Here is a 23,887-nt window from a genome sequence, read left to right on the forward strand (position 1 = left end):
AGGTCGTACATCGGTATGTATGACGGTTTTTGCTTTGAAAAGGTGGGTTTGTTTGAGCACACAGAATAATCCTCAACCCATTAACATGATATCACATATGGTGGTCAGGGCATGAGTCCAACTAGACAAATAATAGTCTCTGACAATTGTTTATTCAGAGCATTGTGTTAAATTATATTGTCTTATTGATTTATAGATGGTAGCAACACTCGTTTAATAAAATTCTGTAGTTTTAGCTTCTTAAGGTTTGCTGTTTTTCGCAGTGTAGTAAATGTAAATGCCTTTGACAGTTGGACTGTTGGTTGAACAATATAAGTAATTTAAAGACTTTACCTTGGGCTCTTAGAAAATGTAATGCATTTATTAGACTTTTAAATCTTTTCTGACATATAAACCAAGGCTGCATTAAAGTACCATTGCCCCCAGAGTTACGAGTTTTTCAAGGCCCTCCCTCGTTCCCCCAAGCACAACTCCACTGTTGCCGGTCCGACCTGAAAGAACAACAGCACACACTAATGCATCGAATATAACTCATATCACCATTATAAGCAAAGGTAGCCTACGGGCCACAGTTGCAAATAATTCTTAATGGCTTCAATAAAAGGGAGCACACAAAACTTTAAAAAAACAGCCTGCATGCATCCTTCTGTCCACCCACAAGTGTTGCAAAAATATGAATATCAGTCACGAGTCAATCAGTAACAAAAATAAGTTATTGAGGTCTGGTAAAGTCTTGAATTAGTTTGGTACGGTTGTGAGTAGAGCACAAAGTCTCTCCCTGTGAATGTTATACTTTTCCCCTGAGCCTCAAGGGCCCTTTTATATCCTCGGGCCTCAGCCCCCATAAGCCTGTACATTGCAACCGCGGTGTATAGACCAAATGATTAACTGGTTTATTAATCAGCAAATAAATTGATAATGAAAATAATATTTTGTCGCAGCATGAGTCTACAATTTTTATTTCCCGACATGAGGCTCTAAATATAATTTCAAAGTGTTCTCCAATAAAACTCTGGGGGAGACGTACGATTATGTAATGACTAGGAAATGTATTTTAAAGTGGGTTGAGTCACAGACAAAGACAAAAAAAATCCTAGAAACAGCCAATAAAATATCCACCAAATCGTGTTCTTTAATTGTAGGTCGCTACAACCAGCAAAGCCCATTTTACACATGCATGTGGAGCATGGCAAAGAAAGTAACATCCACTTCATCATAAGTAGGTCAAATGTCAGTTTTTACAACTACACTGCATTTTACATTGTGTGACACTGGGTCGAGTTCGGTTAACAAATGTCACAATATTTGTCTGTAGACACAAAGCAGGAAGCACTTTACGATTTGAGAGTAACACTTTTCTACCAGTCTACCACTCGGAGTGGAGGTAAATCTTCATGTCAGCTCAGGTGCCCTCACCTGAATATATATTAGCTGTTGTGAAGCAACCCAGTAGGCAGAAGAAATGTTGGCATTGTACATTTCTGCAAACAAAAAATATTTTTCATATCAGCCTTGTGTCAGTCTGGCAAAAACGCACAATGCCACGTGGATGACTTGTGAAACGATTGCTTAGGTTAAGGTAACAAAACTATTCAGAATCAGAATCAGAAGTTTTTATTGCCAGGTCAGGAATTTGACTTGGTGAAAATGCATAACAATTAACATAAAAATATAATCTAAACAATAAACTGAGTGCAATAATAGATACATATGCAAAATAACAAACAGATAACAGTACTTTAAAACAAGTATTTATTTTAATTATATATTTAGTCAGAGTTGGTCAGAGGTATAATGACACAACAATTTAACATAAGAACCCTAACAACCATAAAAAGGTAACTTGGCGTTATGTAAAGAGCATAACAACGTTAGTTAACAAGCGTAAGTTCAACGTTTACTATTGGTTTCACAGTAACAGCGGCCTTCTGGGTGAAAGGGCCCAAGAAATCCTTTGTCGACCAATCGATTAGTTGATTTAATCACGAAAGCGCCACTTTAAATATTGTGTTTTCCAGAGGTGTGCTCATGAATTTCTCGGAAATAAGTCCTTCAGCATGAAAAAAGAACGTACAAAAATGTATCAAGACCTAATCAAGTGATTAGTTGACTAACAGACTGAAGGGGGCAGCCTGTGTCCAATGTTTGTTTGACCCATCCATCACCCGTCCTACATAAACGTCCACATTCACTATATGTGGTTGGCAAAAATATACAATGCCAACATTTTTCACTGGCAACTGGGCTTTGTGAAGAGCCAGGCTGTGCTCTGCTCTTCCAAACAAATACAGCACCACACAGGAGTGTGGACAAATGACATCTTTCCAAATCACAAAAATGAAGAAGACACACAAAAACCCTTTTAAAGACTATAATTATCGTTTTTATTAACTATGTATATTGCTGCTGGAGATTGATTACAACACTTTCTTCCGAATCAGGTCTGTAACGTGATGAGCCCCAGCCAGAACAACTGGCTGAGGACGGGCTGGCTCCCCCGAGACGGAGCAAGAAGGATCTACATCGAGGTCAAGTTCACCCTCAGAGACTGCAACAGCATGCCTGGAGTACTGGGCACTTGCAAGGTAACACTCAGACGGGGGACTATTAGGACTATTGACATTTTGCTCACTTTTTTAAAATGTGAAAATAGCAATGGTTCCAAATAACCAATGTCTGTGTCTGGTAGATAGTATAGCTCCCCATATTAATTCCGATACCTGAATAAAACTGACTAATATATTATTTCTTCTTCTTCTTCTTCTTCTTCTTCAATTCAGTGTAAATAGCCAACAATTGTAAATGTTATCTTTTTTGCATAAAAACTGAAAATTAAAAATAATAAGTTATTATATTTCTATCTAAATATTTGCTTTGAATTAAACAAATCTTAGTATCCGTAGTTTAAATGATGCATTATAAGCTGCTAGAGCCAGTGATAGAAAGTTAAACGGGACATAATATTGATTCTATATTGCTGTAAAAACAACATCAACATCCAACAACTGCCTTTATTCAAGCTTCCCGACAAAAACTACATTATAAAAGATCTATTGGACACATCATGATAACATAATTTACCTTCCACCATTTGTAATTTTTGCTGAATGGAGCCTGAACGCTTCATAATGTAACTATATTGCGACCTCCTTTGACGTTAGTTGTTGGCCTCGTTAATTAGCCAAGCAGGACTGTGCTGCCCACCTGCTGCTAGCCGCTATTAGCTAACGTTAGCTCTCCTCTTGCAGATTTCAACACAGATTAGTTGTTTACAATGTAACATTATTAGGGGGAAAAAATGTGCATGAGAGTGTTTAACCACAGTTGTGTAGTACTAGTTCAGAGGCCATTCCTCATACTAGTATTGGTATGGGACCAACTCTAGTTTTGAACTCATTTTAATTCCCAAATATAGACCTGACAGACCTTTTTGCGAAAGTAGAAAAGAAAGAAAAAAAACATAGTTTACACCTCTACAAGAGGTGTTTTCAGTCCATCTAAAGCTTCATGGTTGCATCTAGACTTGTCTTTGAATTGTAATGAGTATTAATCCATTACTCATTTTGTTACTACCTTGTTTATTCCACAGGAAACCTTCAACCTGTACTACTATGAGTCCGACAGAGCCGTGGGCTCGGCCGTACGGGAGAACCAGTTCATTAAGATCGACACCATCGCTGCTGACGAGAGCTTCACAGGGGTGGACCTGGGAGTCCGCAGACTCAAACTCAACACCGAGGTATGAGCAACAGCACGGATACCGATTGTACATGTCGGTCAAGGCTCTGTGAAGCATACATCTCACTTTCTGGATCATAAGTTTATTCCAAATTCTAACACACACCTCGGTAGGATACAAGACAAGCTGGAAACATCCACAGACCCGGATGAACCTCTTCCAGTTTCATCACTCAGGCTGTGTTGTGCTCCGTTCTTAGGATCGGAAAAAGAAAACAAACAGCAGGGCTCAGCTTGGTATCGTGGGAAATACTTTGATATTGATAAAATCTACAAATTAGATACCAAACCGTGGAGCTTTACTCTTTTATTAGTACCTTATTTTGTTACAAAAATGAGGATCTGAAAGACGTGCGATAATTCATCGAACAGTGACTTTACATTTGCGACACATTAATCTTGAATTACCTAGTGGAAACACAAAAACTACAATTAGGTTGGGGGTTTGTTGGTACAGGGGCTTTGCCATTGACTTTTTAATCTTTTATGATTCCTGAGCTCAACTGTAGAACAAATATAAAAGTCAACAGACTTCAAGAAAAAACCAAAAACAACACAGCAGTCCGTCACCCGATACTCTCTAAATTCCCGACACCGTCTGTAGTTCTCAAGCCCAAGCTAATTGGTTCCTTTTTGAACAGTTATTTTACATTCTATATAACCTCTCATGTAGTTTAGGCTGACAATTATCTTGTCTGACATTCATTATTTAAAAATATGTTTTTCTTTTTCTTTCCCTCCAAATAGATCATAGTTAACGGTTAAGACATTTATACGTTCATGTCATTTAAGAAATAATTCAAACTTTTTCTGAGTGAAAAATGACATTTTATAAATGACAATGCCTGATGCAACTTAAATAACAACGATTGATTGTGGTGATACAACATATATTGAATTCCTGGCATTCGCAATATGAAAAGCAAGAAAAATGAACCCATAGTAGCACAGAAAGATCTGCAAAACTCATAATTACCATTTTAATTAGCACAGTGTTGATGTTTCAGGACCTTGGGAATCGAGTTTGACGGTGAAAAAATCATTTCGATCCCTCAAACAAAGCTGCTCATTGATCAGCATGTAGGGACTGCTCCTGATATTGACATTTTGGAGGAATAAGACAAACAGTATTGTTGTATCAAGAAAAAGGGTGTGGAGTCCAATTTTAGTGAACAAGAAAATTTGTGTTCTTGATGAACAGCATACAATTCAGACAGTTCTGACCTGCGAGGAAACGATGAAGCGGAAAATGGAGGACGCTGAATGGCTTAATGGCTTTGTCACACCATCCCGTCCTCTGTTGGAGTAAAAACTGCTTCACAAATAAGGAATGGTGAGAGGACCGTTAGCTTAATTTTCCATCAACAACATGGTGTACAATGGTGAAAAAAAAGTCTGGGGGGGGGGGGGGGGCAAACAGAACAGTGGAGGGGAAATAAAGAGAGAAATAGAGTTGGCAAAAAAGTCCATTAGAAACAACTAGACTAGTTCTATTGCTTTAAAAAAAAAAAACGCCCTTACATTTTCATATGCTTCCACAACAAACTTTTGAAACAATATTTTGAATCAATTCCCGGGAGTTAAGATACAAGATAATCAACTGTGATATGAGATGTAAAAACAAGCGAATAAAAATGTAAAAACATCCATGATTTCCAGGTTCTTGTTGCAGGCGAAGCAGATGATTAATGACTGCTGCCAAAGCACAACACCAAACACCAGGCCAGAGATTGAATTAAGGCTGCGCTCACACTGCTTCCACCGTTTTCTGTCGGGGAAACCACTGTTTGAGCTCTTAAGATGAGAACTTCCCAAACTAAGTTTGTCGAGTAAGTGAGGCAAAATTACACAGAGGTTTCATATGTATCCTGTGTACAGAACTGAGAGTAGATTTAGTTATATGGCATAAATTCTTAAGAGATATTGTCTTGTGCTTTAGGGTAGTGGAACCCTCTTTGCTAATGGATCAAAACTCACGGTTCGGATCGGAGTCACAGGTCGGATCACGGTTCAACCCAAAAGGAAAAAAAGGGAGGAAATATATCTTTGAGAGATCCTTGATCGCAGGTTTTTTGATCATTGATTGTTGTTTGATTATGGTAGCTGGTCTACATGGCTTCAGACTTTTTTGTTCCACCATCCCGAAAATAATCAGAAGTCTGTAATCCATCAAACATTAAGAATGTTGTCCTTTTACTTTGTCATAGTAATTTATAGTGTTTTTTCCTTCATAAAGACACATTACTTAAATGATAAGGAAATAAAAGATTGTATTTTTAATGGTTAAAACAAATCCTATCATTAGTAGTTTTAATGATGATATGCAGCTCAGAGTTATTGAAAATAGGTTATAATTCCCCCCTCTAATAACTATTTATGTTGCTGTGAAAATATCTCCTTCAAACAACTGGATTCATACAAGTTCATCACCAACACTACATTTTACGAGATTACATTTGAACACATCACAATAATGTTAGAATGTACCTTTTTATTCATTTTCACTGAACAGAATCGGAACGCATCCTAATGTAACCGAACGGAAGCCTCGCTCTTCTCCTGTCAGTTTAATCACATATTGTTTTTTACATTGGAACATTATCAGAGATTGACGACTAGAAAAACATTAATGATGTCAAATCTCAGATCTCAAATCTTACTGAAAATTGGCAGAGAACGATCATCAATAAAACTATATTTTACACTGTGACGATTAACGTTAAACTGTAATTAATCCGCGGTTCCCATGCGTGCTGAACCGCAAGGGGAGATCCGTACCGATCCGTACCGATCCGTACCGATCCCGGATCAACAGCGGTACGTTACACCACCACTTTTTGCATAACAACCCCTGAAAAGGAAGCTCTGTCTTCTTGTAGTGAATTGTGAGCTGACAAATGTCAAATACTAACAGTTTAGAACCAAAAATGTTTGCCGTTTTTTCTACCGTTGCGGTTGGGAACCATTTTCCTTCAATTTTCCTTCAATTACGTTAAAGTCGATTTTGGGACAGTTTTCGCGCTACTGACTTTGTGCAGGCATGTAAATATCTCCCAAAAAAGTGTTATTATAGATCTCAAATTACATTTTCTAGAAACGTTTCAGGGGTATTTCCTCTCAGATTACGGTCGCAGTTTTAAACCCTGGTCAACGTTTTAAATTGAAGCAAAACAAAAACTGCAACAAAACTATTTCGTAAACATCACTTAAGCTAAAATGTGGCGAAAAATTTCCCGCAGGACATGAACAGCGGCCTCGTTTGTTGGACCCGTCCATCCACTCTGACCTTAGACTACGACTGGGATTAGAAGTGTTTTTGTTATACGACAAATCACTGTAATCTAGGAGGAAATACGTTCCCATCAAAACGAAAATTGACAATGTGGTTTTGTTGTATGGGAACGTCTATTGTCAGGAGAAAAGGCAATCTTGTCAATAAAAAGACTGTTCTGTGTTATTTGACCATATCCATCTTGATGCTGTTTCCAGCCACAGTAACCCCCAAATCTAGGGCAAACATGAGCACTTTTGTTCACGATATATCCTATTTTATATTTGCTGTCAATGTCTCAAACCCTCCTCCTCCCCTCCCCAGGTGCGAGGTGTGGGCCCCCTCAGCAGACGGGGCTTCTACCTGGCCTTCCAGGACATCGGCGCCTGCATTGCCCTCACCTCCGTGCGGGTGTACTACAAGCGCTGCGCGGGCGTGAGCCGCAACCTGGCGGTGTTCACCGATGTGGTGACGGGTGCCGACTCGTCCTCCCTGGTGGAGGTCAGGGGTCTGTGTGTGGACCACGCGGAGGAGAGGGACACGCCCAAGATGTACTGCAGCGCGGAGGGAGAGTGGCTGGTGCCCATCGGGAGATGCGTGTGCTCTGCCGGATTCGAGGAACACAGAGACTCCTGCGTGGGTGAGTTAACTCCTGGTGCTTGATTTTCTGTGTAGAACCCAGTTGGGGCCCAAACCCAAACCCGCCAGTTCTGGGCCGAGCTGGGTTGTCATTTCTCAAATTTCCTCCAGGGCTTTGATTAGGTCAGTTAATTTGCCTGTGTTTTTATTTAAAAAATGTATGTAGACTTTTTCATGTCATGTCATGAATGTGTAAGTTATAGTTATAGTATAGTTTTTGGGCTGTGATGAACATTGAATAAGAGACATTTACATGTTGGAGATCCAAAACAAATATTTGTTTTGTCTTACCCCGAACGATTTTATTCTTGCACTCATCATGGACATTTGCCACACCTCAGTCATTCTCGTCTATGTGTCGGTCGAAATCCTATATTGTATAAATCTATGAGTGTTTTCTTTATTGATTTATTTAAATGTTTATAGAGGCTGCTTCTTTTAGTAATTTTTTACATTTCCATGCGCACGATAATGTCACCGCAGCAAATGTCGTGGGACATATATGAGCAGCAAAAACTGTAGTTATAAATATGGCAAATTAAACTAAACATTTAGTCTCTGTAGAAAATATCTATAAAGTTATTCTGCTATATACTTTTATCTATATTCATACAAATATATATAATTTTTTTGCAATTTAAATTTGTTTAGTTTCTTTTAAATTAGGCTCAGTTCCAAAGCCACTCGCTCGGGTTAGGGTTAGACAGAAACTATGCAGGCTCATCCATAGGCATAACTGTATGGGGGCTGACCCGTGTTGTGAAGGGGCACGTAAATAGAGATCTTTTTCTAATATAACTAATTTGACATTGTGGGTAAAGTGTATATATATATATATGAATATATATATATATAAATATATATATAAATATATTTGTTTTGGCGTAGGCTTTATATATATATATATATATATATAAAGCCTACGCCAAAACAAATCCTCGCTGGTGTGTTTTGTTTGTGGAAAGAATGCAAAAAAGACCAATGGCAGGATTGTGTTATGTGATTTAAGCTTAAATTCAAAAGCTAAACCACGATACTCAATCCATGTGCTGCTTGTGGAAACTATCAACGACGTGATTAATAAATTATCTTGGTAATTTTGAAAACATAATAATCATAATGAGGGGATTTTTTTTCATGATCTATCAAAAGTGAAAAGGACTTAAAATGCAGGTGTGAGGTGCTAGTCCGTGTATTTTTGGCAGTTCCCCATTGAAAGCTCAATGAAACGTAACGTAGTGACAGTATCCAGTAAAACCTCCTGTCAGCAACAACTGAACCAGACTGCGAGAGACCCTTTCCAATTTAGTCAGCTTTCCCACCCAAATCATGATAATAACCAGCTATATAGCGCGGGTTCTCGTCTTATTAATGCTCGTAATGTCTTATTTACCTATTTATCAGAAAGAACAAATTCATGCAAAAGGAAAGGTATCTTGATCTCATTTACAGAAGACTAAAATGGCCCCACAGAGCGCGGTGAAATCAAGGCTACTATCTCCACTATCCGTTCATATCATGAACAAATATCTGTATGTGCAAAAGGAATGGGATTATGCCAGAAATTGCTGTTTGCTCCAATTTATTTTTTCCATTAAATAGTTCTCTAAGCTACCAATGTATCCAAAATAGTAAAAAAAAAAATGAAATATGGATCTCTATTTTAACCCCATCTTTAAAAAATAAAACTGGATGAAATACTTAATCTAAATAAAAGCTGCGCTACTGTTAGCGGTCAGGGGGGTGGGGGGGGGAGGGAGTAGAAGTCGGAGTTTCATTGGGCCATATAACATGATCTGATATATTTATAATGTGAGGAGGCTAAGTATCTATGATAGAAAACGAGAACACTAAAACAGGCCATAACGGCTCATGGGGCCCATTACAGTTGTTTTTTTATGTCCCCGTAGCTGTGCTTCTCCTAATAATGAGTTGTATTCTTTACACCTACTTAACACGGAGTCGCATTAAAAAGCTGTCCGGTGAGGGAGGTACCCGTCGGGCTTCATATTTACACCTGTGAACACTTACCAAGCAAAGAGTAACAATGCATCCGGCTTTTTCTTTGACCAAAGGAACCAAATTCATGGATAGATATTGCTGAGGATGCTTGGCGATAAAAAAAAATCCTTTTGGCTCGTTTGATGAATTCCTTTCAAACCTTCTATTTCGAAAAAATATCCATCTCGAAGAAATTCCGTAAGCATTGAGAAAACGTCTCTAGAATGTAAAAAATAAGAAACCCTTTCGTAGAGACACGTGACGTTTGAAACTTTCTTTTTTTTCTTCTGGTGAAACGAAAAGTCTGTTTGAAGTTCTGGCTGTGGATCCTGTGAAAGGTTCAAGGTCTGGTCAAAAGCATTTTAGGTAAATCCTGAGAAAAACAACCGAGAGTCCGTCTGAGCTGAAGGTTTCTGCTCTCGGTCAGACGCCGACGAGGAATGAGAGGCGAGACGTTTCAGATGCAACGATTCTTGATTCTTTTTTTCGCATGTTTGTTTTTTGTATTTTTTGTATTTTTTCTGCGGGGGGGTGGTTGATCGGTTGACCTCATGGAGAAGACCTGTGCGCATTTCAGGTTGCCACGGGTTACAGTGATTAAAACCTATTAATCACAGAGCGATGGATAATTAAACGCTAAAAGCAGTTTGTCAGCCAAACGAGACACGCAACACCGGTTAGCTTGCGTCCCCTCCCCCCCTCTTCCTCCTCCCTACGCCTACACACACACACACACTCTCTCTCTCACACACACAAACTGCTGTTGTGTCTTACCAATGTGAGGCCAGCGCCCTCTTTATTTGACACAGCGAGAGCTCCTTGTCGAGATGTGTTGCGTGTGTGTGTTTGTGTATGTGTGAAAAAAGAAAACCACCTGGTGTCACGTTTTGTTTATAATGGATTTTATCAAGGAGGATTTGAATGTAACATAATATCTGCTGTTTTTGTTTTACTATAAGTGTGTAAAGCATAAAAGCATCTGCAAATAGAATTCACTGGCGTTATCGAGTAATCCTCATCCCGGTACTCCATTCACCGTAACATCACAGCAGCCGGAGCAGAGAGAGAGAGAGAGAGAGAGAGAGAGAGAGAGAGAGAGAGAGAAAGGAGCTCCTCAATATCTCCTCCGTTGACGTCTCGTCTCTCTCTGGCGCCAAAACTGGGTCGCCGTGCTAATTCGACCCCCCCCCCACTCTCTCGCCAAAGCCAGCCGCAGTCACGCACACACGAGACCAGACGAGACGGGGTAGAGGAAAGGGGCGGGGCAGGGGGGCACGAGATGGTGAAAGGAAGACGGCTTAAGTGGCGAAGTATGTGTGCACATCGAGAGAGAGAGAGAGAGAGAGAGAGAGAGTTTTCATGAATGTGCGTGAATATGTGTGTGTATATGAGCGTGCTTAAGTGGTTCTCCCCTGACAAAGGTGCAGGTCTCCGGCTGAGAGCACGACATGGTGTGTGTGTGTGTGTGTGTGTGTGTGTGTGTGTGTGTGTGTGTTTGCTTGTGCGGGGTTGCGTGACATGCCGTTGAAAATGTCACAGCGAGGGAGGCGATGAAAGAAAAGAAGAAGAAGAAAAAAAGAGAAGGGAGGGAGAGCGGTTGACTGGACCCCTCGTCCACTTGAGTTTACATCAAAACATTGCGTGAGTCTGTGTGTGCGTGTGTGTTGTTGTGCATACATGTGTGCAGGTGCGTAGTCTACTGTGTGTTTTAGTGTGTGTGTGTGTCTGTGCCTCCCGGTGCCAGCAAAGAATGGGCTAAAGTGCCCCATACAGTGAGAGCGATCGAGGACACACTGATATGAGACACACACACTTAGGCTGGTCACATCTACTCAGCTCAGCCGGGCCCACCCGAGCCTGACACGCACACACATACACACACTCTGCGTACTACTCACACATGTCGGTTAGTTCACTCCTCTGCTCGGTCAATGGACCACAGCCTGTCCTCCATAGTCTGTGAACTGCACCGGGCCTCCTGGTACTTTCATGGTTTATGGTTGAGTTGGTAGGAAATAACACAATCCAGCTACTGGGAAAGAAAAGCGCTTACTTGTAAGTCTTCCGTCTAAAATAAGTACAGCCCCCCCACACACTTTTATGTTCACCCTGAAGTCCTATAGTATCACTTATATATTCTAGATCACCTCTTCACTGAATTTTTATGATGCAGAGTAAAATATTCAAACCCAAAATGATTTTGATGTTCTAATCCAATAAAGACGTTTCTGCAATCCTTGTTTAGTTTTAGTGACATTATTTAGTGACAGGGACGATTTGGGATTTTTGTTTTTATCACTTTTATCAAATCCATTTGGCCCAAATCTTTAGGAGTATATTGTTGGACAAATCAGGCTGTGAGTGACAATTATTTTTAGTATATAAGTTTTCTGTTTAATTATGCAAATGTGACCTTATGTATTGGTAACTTTTGGGGAATTTAGGAGAAATCTAGACAAAGAAGTAAAATAAAATAAACAAAATAAAATACAAATATATATATATATATATATATATATATAAACATAAAATAAACATATATGTGTATTTTGCATGTCATTGAAGCAAAATACCATAACATTTACAAACTGATCAGTGCATGAAAAACAATGTTTTTGCTTGTTTCAGCACAAATAATTGCTAACCACAATGGTCCTTATTTGTTCTGAAAATTGTCCAGTTTTCCGGACTCTAGAAAACCAAAAAGGTATCAGGTAAAACTTATTCAACCATTGTCCGTGCATTACAATGTGGAGCTTATAAAAGACCATTTTAAAGGCTGATTTTGATTAAACTAGTTTAATTCAATTTACCGTGCAGGATTTCTTTTTTTTTCTTCCCTATCTCATAGTGCTATTGTTTGGCAGTTCCACATATTTATCATCATAGATTATTGGGGCCTTCGGATTTGTTTGATCCTTTTTGTAAAGATAAAATCATGACTGGTGCAAACAATGACATTTGGAAAATTGGTATTGGTAAGAGCCAATAGCACAATAGAAAGGTTATTTCAGTCTTTGATAACATTTGAATCTGAAAGGATTATTTTACACACCATACTAATTTCTAAATCCAGGGTGCTGGCACTTTTGGATAGTAAGTATTGAGTTAGGTCTGGACAATATAGCTGAAATGGTCACAACATTAGTCAGAATATTTTTCCATTATGTTTATACAGTATATCATGAAATGGCAAAGACACATACAAATCACAAAATTATCTAATTGATGTGCAATGCCGTGAGCTACTATAATATAATATTAATGTACACGTTTCACAAGAAATTTACAATTTATTTTCAAATTGTAGTTTCCTTGGAAACATTCACGTAAGCTAAAAGACACCAGAATTATTATATATTTTTTAATTATTCATTTCTGTAAACAATGGGATAAGTTGAATGAGGACGTTTTGGTACTCGGTCAGATCAATATTCACAATAGTATATCGAGCGAACGTTATCGAAAGTTCCGAAGTACAACAAGGAGTATAACGAGCGTTAAGTGGTGGTTGGGAGGGCTCAAACAAAAAACAAGACTTTCACCCAGGAGACCCTGTGTGAAACCCAAAGTAAACAATGACTTTACACTTGTTACGTAGAGTTGTTTTACTTTGTTATGCAACGTCACGCAAGAAAGTACCCAAAGAGCGGTTGTTTTTAATTCACACTAGTTTTTTTGAACCTTTATTCAACCAGATACATCAATTTAGAATCAGTTCTCATTGACAATAACCACCTGGCCAGAAAGGCAGCAACTTGAGACACGTCGTTTCAAAAACAATATAAAACACAGATACATCTCAAACAATCCCATCCAAAAATATATTTGAAAAGGTTTTCCTGGAGAAGCAAATTAAGAAGCAGTATTAAGCAGATGTTGTTTCGTCATTATTGGAACATAAAGCATGATATTAGTAGTCTGGTCACCTAACCCTAACAATGTGTAATTGTTTGTTTCTGCAAGTGTGATACAAGGCTGAAATCAAATGGTATTTATGAGACATTTCTGTGCTTTCGTAAAAAAAAAAAGAATTCAGGCTTTTGCGAAGTGTTTGGGCATGCATCCTTTTGTGTAGGTCTTGTAATTCGTCACCTCTCCCTCTTAAGCAGACAAAATGATTGGCTCCTCCAGCCGCTGAGGGTTTGCCGAGTTACTCAGAGGCCTCTCAGTCAGAGGGAGGCTGAAACAGTGCAGGAACGGGATGGAGAAGGAAAGGAAGGGAAAGAAAAGCAGCACGAGTAAAGGAGAGAAGCCAAAGGAATAAAAACAACAGAGACAGAGGTTATGAAAGAAGATGCGACACTCCCGACACATAATGTGATCGTTATCTGTCAACGTGGCACCTTGGAGAAATATCAGAGGAAGACTGCAGCAGGCGACAAGGAGGTTTTAATATTCTTCTATTATATATTTATATTTCATCACACACACACAGAGGAGCTGAGGGCTTTGTCCTTTCACTGGCCTGTCAGCAACTCCTCACTGCTGTTACTGCTCCTCATTTTTGGTATTTTCCTACTTCAAGCATATGATGATGTACACACACACACACACACACACACACACACACAGGTCATTGAAACTTTCAGAGACAGAGAAGTATCCTCATTGGCCCGGGGTCCCTAAGGTCTAAACAGGTGAAAACAGCTGACAGTCAGCTGTGGAAAACTGAGGTCTTGTAATGGCTTTTATAGAAATAAATAACTTTTGAACACTTGGAAACAGCTAAAAATGGTCTGTATATATCAAAACAGCTGTGGACAAAATGTAACCTACGTAACAGACTAAACTTACGCACATAATTTAAGTAACATCACAAACATACTTATTTGAACCACCTCAACCTAACCAAAAGATGTTTTTATTTTTGCCTGAACTAGTTGTACGCCCATTTTTAGAAACTGCCTGTTTTACTTTGCCAACGTGACCGTTTGAAACATTGGAATTGTAGTGATAACTAACATAATGGAAGCAGTTTGACGTGTCGATTGAGTTTGGAGCACTGAAGGCATTTGAAGTGTCAGTTTAAGTGTTAGCATTCAAAGGACTTGAGGTGACAGGGGAGTAAGAGCTGAAAGCTGTTGAAATCGTAGCCTACTTTCAAGTTAAAAACCCAGTATGCAGTTGAATTGTCAGTGTGTATGTCAACACTTTAAAGTAGTTCAACTAACAGGTGCACAGGAGCAGCTGAAAGCAGGTGAACTGTCGATGTAAGCGTGAAAAGAAGTTTGATGTCATCAAGCTGAGAGTAAAACCCTGGAAGCAGAATTGTCAGTTTGCATGTAAACACTGAAAGTAGTTAAACCGTTAAAGAGTCAAAGGCACATCCACTATCAGTCAACACAATGTAAACCGACATGAAACACTCAGTTCAGACAGCTGTATTAATAATACAAGTAATCTCAGTTACGGAGTTCAGTGTGGAAATTAAGCTAATAAATGTCATTCTCCGGCATGTGCTGATGCTGTCTTTTATCCGACACCCACTATGACTTCCTCAAGGCTGCAAAGTTCCTAATGAAGACGCAGTTAAGTGATTTGGGGAAACAGATGATGGTGAGAACTTCATTATTCCCCAGCTCAGAACCACTTGAGAGGAACACGATATTCATAATTGCTGTCAGAATCAACTTGTGGCGGCCTGCTATCGAGAACGTATATAAGGAGCTCAAATTGAGGCGGTCTCCCGGGAGTGGGAGACGGGGGAATGTGATCAAATTAGTTCCGTCCTCCTGGCGGTTTGTAAACTACTGCTGATCAACAACATTGTTACTGTTTGGAGGCAAATGACACCGAGGCTCCAGAAACACACCCACACTCACAGCCTCGGGGCGGGAAGCTGCCTTGCGTGATCGCACACACACACACACACATTTACACACACACACACACACATTCAAACATACACACACACACACACACACAGTGACTTTGCACTGAGGGACACAAACTTGCATTCAAATTTGAATCCTCCACCATTTCACTGGGTATTTGTATCTACGTCATTTGAACTCTCAGGAAGGTGGTGATTTTATTTCTCTAAAGGGAAATGTTTTTTCTGTAGTTTTGTTTTTGGCCACCATTCTTTATTGTTTATAACTCTGGACATCTGGGAATACCTGTACCTCGCTGGAGAGCAATCTGGCTTGGAAATAAAGCACAAGCAGTCTGATGGGCAGACATTTTGAATATATATATATATATATATATATTCAAAAGATCAGACGAAATATCTTTGGAAAATAATATAAAAGCAAACAAGTCAAATTTAGTACATGGCTTACAAACCAACAACAACCATCAATACGATTAGCATGTATTACGTAAGAATTATTAGTTCCATTTTGTTTTAATGATCGCTTTTTAAAGGGACCACACCTCCACATGACTTAGGTTTAGGCAGCAAACCTACATGGTTTATGGTTTAGGTTCAAATAACTACGTTTGTTAAGGAGCTTCAGATGCGTAGCATACGAGACATACTCGCGTAACTTAAATTGAGACAACTTTGACCTTTTTTTTCTCCACAACAGTCTCCTGGGTGAAAGTCCTGTGTTTGTTTGACCCGTCAGTATCCGCAGAAGGCGACAAAAACGTTGGCGTTTGACGCCCTGGAAATGAGATCCTGGTCTCAAGTGTTTGTTCAGGTCTGGGTTTGTGCTCCGGGCCGGCTACTTCCAGCTGGTTGGAGAGACTTTTGACCAATCAGAGTTTTGTTGGCAGAACATAAAAAAAAAAAAATCTCCCTACTAATAGCTAGCTAAAAAAAGAAATAGAAGAATGGTGAAAAGCAAGGTCAACTGCTGACTTAGTAACAGGTCTCCAATCAAGACATTTCTCCAAAGGGAGTTTGCCGTGTCTGGCTGCGTTCAACTGATGCTGCCGTGTTCCCAGATCTCAGCAATCACTTTTGTCCAAAACAATGTATAAGCGACACAAACGATGGCCAAGACCAGAACAACAAAAACATCATTTAATGAGCTGGAATGCACTTCTTTTTTTTTAACACATCACACGGACATAGCGCAGTGAGCTGCAGGGCCCAACTAGTGGGTAATGGAAACGTCTCAATAAGCCTAATTAGGATATTTCACTTTGCTGCAGTTAACACTGTGCGGACGCAAACACACACAGAGCAGTTATCATCCACGGAGCGAGGTCGACCTCATCATCGGATGTGGGGCGAGCAAAAAAACTTTCCAAAAGCACGACGCGACAGCCGCTGCAGCTGCCGCGGCCTCAAGCTGTGCGTCGGGAAACGTGTGTGTCAATGCACAAATGTGTGTGTGTGTGTGTGTGTGTGTGTCCAAATGCGCGAGCGTCGCTAAATGTGTAAGCGGTGTACATCTGTTTGTTAAGAGTGTGTGCAAGCGTCAGTGCGGTGGGATTTTGTTGTTGCTGTGCCAAGACTAATTAGTCGTTCTGTGTGTCCGGACTCATCGGTGGACGGCCGAGGGGTTTTGATTGGTCAGTGTGCAGAGGAGAGGAGAGGGGAGGGGAGGGGAGGGGAGGGGAGAGGAGACGAAAGGCGGAAAGGTGGTGAGAATAAATGAGAGGGGAGGAAAGGAGGAAGGGAAGCAAAGAGAGGTGCGTCGGAGAGGAGACCGGGAAGGGATGGTGTGTGTGTGTCTGTGTGTGTGTGTGTGTGTATATATGTGTGAGCGCAAGGGAGAGCGAGCGATAACAGAATGAATCATATCTCAGCCAGACACAGCACTGTTGTGTCACTCAAACTTCCCCCCAATCTTTGTTGTGGTTGGCCGAGGCCCTATCTCCACAGCAGGTGCAAAGGGCTACACGTCGTTACACAAAGCAACTTTGCTGACACACACGTACGTGCACGCGCCTGCACGCCCACGTTACCAGCCGCACAAAGACACACTTGCACGGAAAACAAATCCTCTTATGTTCAGCTTCATACGAATGCTTAATTCAGGAGTAAAAAAAAAAACGTGCGCACGGGCGTCGGCCCGAGAGAGCTGCTGGGCAAACTATTGATTGAATGTATGCCATCCTTGGCCCAGCAGTAGCCACCCGTGTCCCAGTCCGGTGTCTAGGAGCTATTAGCACTGACAGTAAAGAGACAGGCAACATGATAGCGGATCACTGAGAAGCTGGCAGCCTCCGTCTGAGGGGACTGCGGGACTTCTTCAAATGATTTCCTGCCCCGACTTCGTGTCGCGTTAAAGTGATGTGCGCACCGGGCGCTGTCATATACTTCTCCTTCCTCCAGTCCTCCACTGAAGGGAAAGCAGTTTGTATGGATGTGGATGCTTGAATGTATATATGTGTGTGTGTGTGTGTGTGTGTGATGAATTGCAATGATGTTGGCATTTAAAAATAGGGGGGGGAACGGAACAAGTGGCGACATCGTCAGCAGGGAGACTGAATTTCCCTCCTCCATCAACGTCAATCAATTCCTTGGATAAATCAAACTGAGACTATAGAAATACTGAAAGTTAATTGGATGTAATTTGACCAGAGTATGCTCTAATGCAGTGTGGTAAGTTGTCAGTTGTAATAAGTGAAACGCTTCATCTTGGAAATGCTACACTCTGCTGGGCTATCACCGAGTGAAATCGATGTTCTAAAACTTGAATTCTCTCTACTGGCCACCAGGGACGGCTCCTCTAGTTACAAAAATAAGTCTGATTGTATAGTCTATGTGAACTTATGTGATTTATTACCTCAGTACACATAAGAGTGTATGTTCTCAATATCTAGTTTCAAGTCTTCTTCAATACATAGTAAATGATGGTCCATTTAGAGTCAAATAGACCATCAAGCAGAGTCCAAACCACCGCTTCATCTCTCAACACTTTCTGTGGCCCATTCATTTCCACTTTTTTACAAACATCACTTTAATAACAGTTAATTAGTGCCGTATTCGTTTGGCAGCAGAATGGCAGCAGAATGATATATGTGGGACTGTGTGTGTTCATCGTAATGAATGAAACAACTTGTTTTTAACAGGTTTTTGGACAACAATGGAGCTCTATGACAAACAACATATATCACGTTCCATTAAAAATACTTGCTAAAAAGCTTGTTCTTATTATGAAAACACAAGGATTCTTACTTTCAGGCGATCAGACACTAGTAATTATACACTTATAATAATAAAATATGTCATTAATAGACCCCACTAAATGCTTCGCACTTGCCCTTAAAGAATAACATCAAGTGAAATAATAAGGGTTTGGTGCTGCTGTAATATTCCCTCATCATTGCAGTTCATGCATTCTTACATATTATATGTCCACTTTGAAAAGTTGATAATCCATTTATCCAACGTTAGAAGGACACTTGAACAAACTCTTTGACAGCTTTCATGACATTCTATCGCTTGTGATAGAGATATTTTTAGCTTTTGAGGGAATTCATAGTTTGATAGGATTTCATGAAGGTTGAAGCACAACTTTTGAGCATCGTAACACAGTTCTTTTATTTATTAAACTATGAAATCCTCTTCTGAACTTTTTTTCCTACAATCTGTCAATGGCAATTTGAAAGAGAAACAAGGCCCAGTTTATTACTGCATTATTCACATCGCAGCGATGATGTCTTATTCCAGGACATAACGTTTGTCTCTGAACTGGTATGGGGGTTAGAAATGAAAAGATTGAGTCAAGTCACCACGATAGATATTATCCTCTTCACAGTGTCGGAGAAGTCATTCCTCGTTTTGACAGCAGCAAACAAACAAAAGACCCGGAGCAGCAAAAAACCTTTCACAATTACGGATATCACAGGTTAATCAGACCATTGAGGCTGTTGTTGAACAGCTCAGATTGAGCTTCTTTTTTTTCTTCTCGTCTGGATCTGAGTTTCAAAGTTGTTCTGTCTGTACTTCCCTAATCCGAATGTGGACTCCCACCTCGTTATGTGAGCTGCTTGATAAATCCGAGATGACTTGCACCTTGTTGTGAATGTTAAGTGCCGTTTCTTTTCTTGTTTTTTTCCCATCCTTCTGAGACAGATATGTTGTGACTGGAGACCCGGCTGTGACCATATTAGCGCAGCGGGACTCCTGCCTCTTGAGCAACTCTCTCTCCCCCCGCACACTTTGTCCTTTTCAAATATATATATATATAATCAAAAAATCTGGAAAAAAAAACCAGTTGATTAATTTCCCCTCCGTTGCACCGCAGCAATCGCTAATGTCGGAGAAAAAAAAAGGAAAAGTTTCGCCTCCCCCACCCCCGCTGCCTCTCCACATGCCTTTCCCCTCTCGCTTCCATTTCCGACACACGCGCTTCACACCGTCTGATCTCCTCAATCCGCCGTTAATGCGCCTTTCAGAGTGCCCGCCGTTTTTTTTAGCTACCCTTCCCCTCGACCCCGCACTCCCCCCCCCATCCCACAACCCACACCCCATCCGCTCCCTCCATCAGACACAGTTTAATGGTGACAGCCGTTCAATCGGATAATTAACATCCGTTTAACGCTCATTACCCGGAATGTATTTGTCTCGTTTGATTTGTAATTACCAGGCGTTTTTCACAGGGAAAACACTGCAGTAATGTTTCCTTTGTGACGGCTTCATTGATGGAATTGATTTGAACCCAGCAGGGAGGCCAACATGGAAGAAAGGAGAGGCAAGGAACGCATATGGACTGGAGATATTGACGCCGTACTTTATTTATTATTTCAGCGTTCTTCAGACAGAACACTCTGACAGCTAGAGACGAATCAGTTGGACGTATCTGTACCATGAATTCATTATGAGTTACACATCAATGAAAACTCATTCACATGTACTGTGTATATAGAAAAGTATATTCCACAACTGTTACATTCCAGCTGTAATTGCATGTGTTTTCTACAACAGCATACAGATGTGAACTAATTAATTCTCAAAGCATAAATAAGCAAGATGGATGAACATTTGTTGGACTTTGTTTTTTTCTCTTTCATTGTACATCTTAAAGCATTACATGTGCCTATTCGCTTATTAGCTAGTAAGCTGTAACATTAGCACAATAAACATTTAAAAACGTCCCTGCAAACCTTTTTTTTTTTTTTTAAATGCTGCAGTGCTTATTCTTTAACACACTTGATCATAAATGCTGTTTGCCATTGACTTGTAAATGTAAGCAACATTCATTTTACTTTACACCTCGGTGCCCTTTAATTGAAAATTAGGTTTAACTTTAACAATTATATTTGACTATAAGCAGTTGGACTTTACGTATAGAAATACTGAGAAGGCAACTATCTCTCTCTGATCACACAGATTCTCTCAATAAGGTCAGCTAATTATATGATAGATGGTTTTAAAATGTGCTGTGATCATATTGCCAGGGGAAACCCAGTTGCCTGTGAGAAACAAACAAATGCTGTTTCACTCGAACAGTTTAAAATTTGCCAGTTTTCTCCAGTAGATTTTCTTTCAATTTCAGTTTGGTCTTTGCTGTTAGGCAGCCTACTGTGGCTTTTATTTCAGTGGTTGGTCTTGTTCCCACTTTACCGTCTAATAAATATGTCATTTTCTCTGCTTATATGTTTTACGTTTATTTATATACAAAGAACATTAAAAAAAATGGCATACAGGCTTGAGCTTGTTTGTGTTGGGCTCAGAGGATAACATAGAAAGTCACTGCAATCATCTAGCCTATCCTCCTTAAAGCATCCTTAACCAGTCCCATCCATTCTACCCCCAAGGTCATTGATCACCACAATTCAAAGGCCACACGTTTGGCGAGAGTGTAGAGTGGGCTGAGGCAGAGCAGGCAAACCAGCTGTGAGTATCTGGACTTTGCGATGTAACGGGAGAGACGATGTGGATGGCGAGTGTCCCACTTCCACAGTTGATCTTGCCGACACGTTCATCCATCACTCAGACAGTTTAGGCGGCTCGTTAGTGGCTATATGGCGCTCCCCAGGGAACCAGAAAAGGAGCCGCCGGCTCACTTTGCTGCCGGCTTTCGGAGCGCGCTCTATTCTTTGCGAGGTCTGGGACATAAGGACTTGATATGTTCCCAAAGCACAAAGAGAACTTTTAAATCTGCTCTCGTTGACGGAGACGTTTAAAGAAACATTTCTGTCACTTGCTGTCCTAATATCCCAGTTTAGTCGTTTTTTTCCAGGAAGAATGGGTTACATACTGCAGAAATAGCCACCATGGACAGACAAAGAACTCCAGATAGTGTCTCTGTTGTGTTTGTGGTTCTCAAGTCTAATCTTGAGTCCTGTCTCAAGACATATTTCTATTATCTCGTACTTTGCCACTGGTCCCACCTATTCTTTTTTTCAGTTCCACACTGACAGGCAAAATTGAAATGAAAAATATTACATGAACTGTTCTGCATAATCATTACAGAGCCACTATCCTCAGGATTTGCGTCCACCCTGGACTCATCTGCACCTCATTGCACCAACGTTGTTTTATTGACTGTGACCACAACCCTTTCATAACCTTCAGTGTTTTAGTATGGTTAACATGTTGAAATAAACACAAATTAGACAAAGAAATAAAGTGAAAAGCAAGAGAACCCCCCCCCCCCCCCCCAAAAAATGGTCAATTGTACATTAGTTACTCACCGCATGTTGCCTTGAATCCATGAAGAATGGGAACTTTTCAACAACCACAATTAAAGATTTTTATTTTATTTCATTTATTTATTTTCATGAAGTATTAATTGTTTTTCTTTTCATTGTGGATTTCTAGATGTTCTTGACGCAGAGTGAGCTCAGAGCCAACACTGCTTTCACCAGCCAAACCCAGGTTGCACCTAAGACCCGCCCCCCCTCCCCCCGCTGCTCCCTCAGTCTCCTCATGCATGGGACGATGATGTGACCCCCCCCCACCCCCCTTTTTTTATCTTCTCGAATGGATTTATTTACCCACCACTTATACAGGGAATAAATCAAGGTCAGCACACAACGCAGCACGCCGCTATTAAGATTCATTGTAATTCAAATTCTCCTGTAGCGAGCGCACTACATTGACAGGTGCTGACACGCCGGGGCAACATGCAAACGGCCACACGTGAACACACACTGAATAACACGCTCGTTTACCAACTTACTGATTCTGCAAACACTTTTCCTCAACCCGGTGCGACTTTCTCTTTTTCTATATCACTTGTCTGAAAAGTCCTCTGCTCACCAGTGTCATTAACATTATTGTACAGTAAAATCAAACGTCTACACTAAAGTATGATAAATAATATTAGGAGAAAAGTTTTGTCTCTCTCCAAGTGTCCAAGGACCTTACCGTCACAGCAACTCAAGCTCTCAAAAAAAGTGGTTTAATTAACTGTAACATTAATTGATAGGACCCAATTGCTGAGAACACACCACATATTTTCCAGACTTAAAAAGCCATATCCCTGCCGAAGCCAAAACTTAAAACTTAATTTACTAAATGAACATCATGCTGTATTGAAGAAGACTTGAAACTAGAGCTTGAGACCATAAACTCGTGTTTGCAATGTTTACTGAGGGAATCATTTTCTCATAGACTTACCTGTGGGTAAGGCCTAAGGGAGCCAATGTGGTAATCCGAGCTGTTGATAGACACTTTCAAAGCTTCGGCTTAGTTTGTGCTGGAAGGAAAGCGCTCACTTCCTGTTTTGTGCCGTAAAGCAAGACAGCTTCCCTCTTGTATATGAAAGTAGAGCCTGCTCATCTGTCCTTTCATTTTTCCAAAGGTCTCCAACAATGATGCGGTGTATTGACATTCAATGCTGCGGACATTGCTTTTGAGGACATATTATAAAATATATAACATGACGAGAGACCTTCGTCGACAGTTTAACTTGTTAGGTTAACTTGTTTTAATTGCCCAGGAGCCATTAGCCGCCCTGTTCCCATTGATCACTTTGTTTCTCGCAGGGGTCGGCCTCTTTACTCATCTTCTACCGATGATGATGAAGATGCTTCATCTTAATATTTACCTCCATCCAGAGCACCGAACTAGCATCAGAAGTGAAGTGAAAGGTTATCACAGCTGGTCTCGACACAGACCGCCTTCCCCCCTTGCCTTTGAATATTCACCTGCGTGCTGATAAATTCATGTTGCGTGCATGCGGTTACTGCTTCAGACACGCGGCGCATGCATTATCATAATCCTTTGCATATGTGTGAGTGTACGTGTGTGTGTGTGTGTGTGTATATGTATATGTAGAACTCCCGGTGAATCTGTCAGAGGCTTCATATGCGCTTCGCCTGCCTCTCCCCTTGATGAACGAGCCGCTCCGATGTTTATCGTGACCGGCTTCTCAACTCCAG

The 23,887-nt window shown here is 40.5% G+C and overlaps 1 protein-coding gene across 2 annotated transcripts in view; it reads left to right on the forward strand.

Annotated features, from left to right (window-relative positions):
- epha8 (eph receptor A8) overlaps positions 1–23,887 on the forward strand; it is a 96,355-nt gene that overhangs the window by 39,311 nt on the left and 33,157 nt on the right. For both annotated transcript variants that reach the window (XM_034532445.1, XM_034532446.1), the window contains exons 4-6: positions 2,442–2,585; positions 3,590–3,739; positions 7,334–7,649. In XM_034532445.1, coding sequence (XP_034388336.1) covers positions 2,442–2,585; positions 3,590–3,739; positions 7,334–7,649 — 610 coding nt within the window. The remainder of the gene's footprint in view (positions 1–2,441; positions 2,586–3,589; positions 3,740–7,333; positions 7,650–23,887) is intronic.

Source organism: Cyclopterus lumpus, chromosome 5, assembly GCF_009769545.1.
Source record: "Cyclopterus lumpus isolate fCycLum1 chromosome 5, fCycLum1.pri, whole genome shotgun sequence".
NCBI lineage: Eukaryota > Metazoa > Chordata > Actinopteri > Perciformes > Cyclopteridae > Cyclopterus > Cyclopterus lumpus.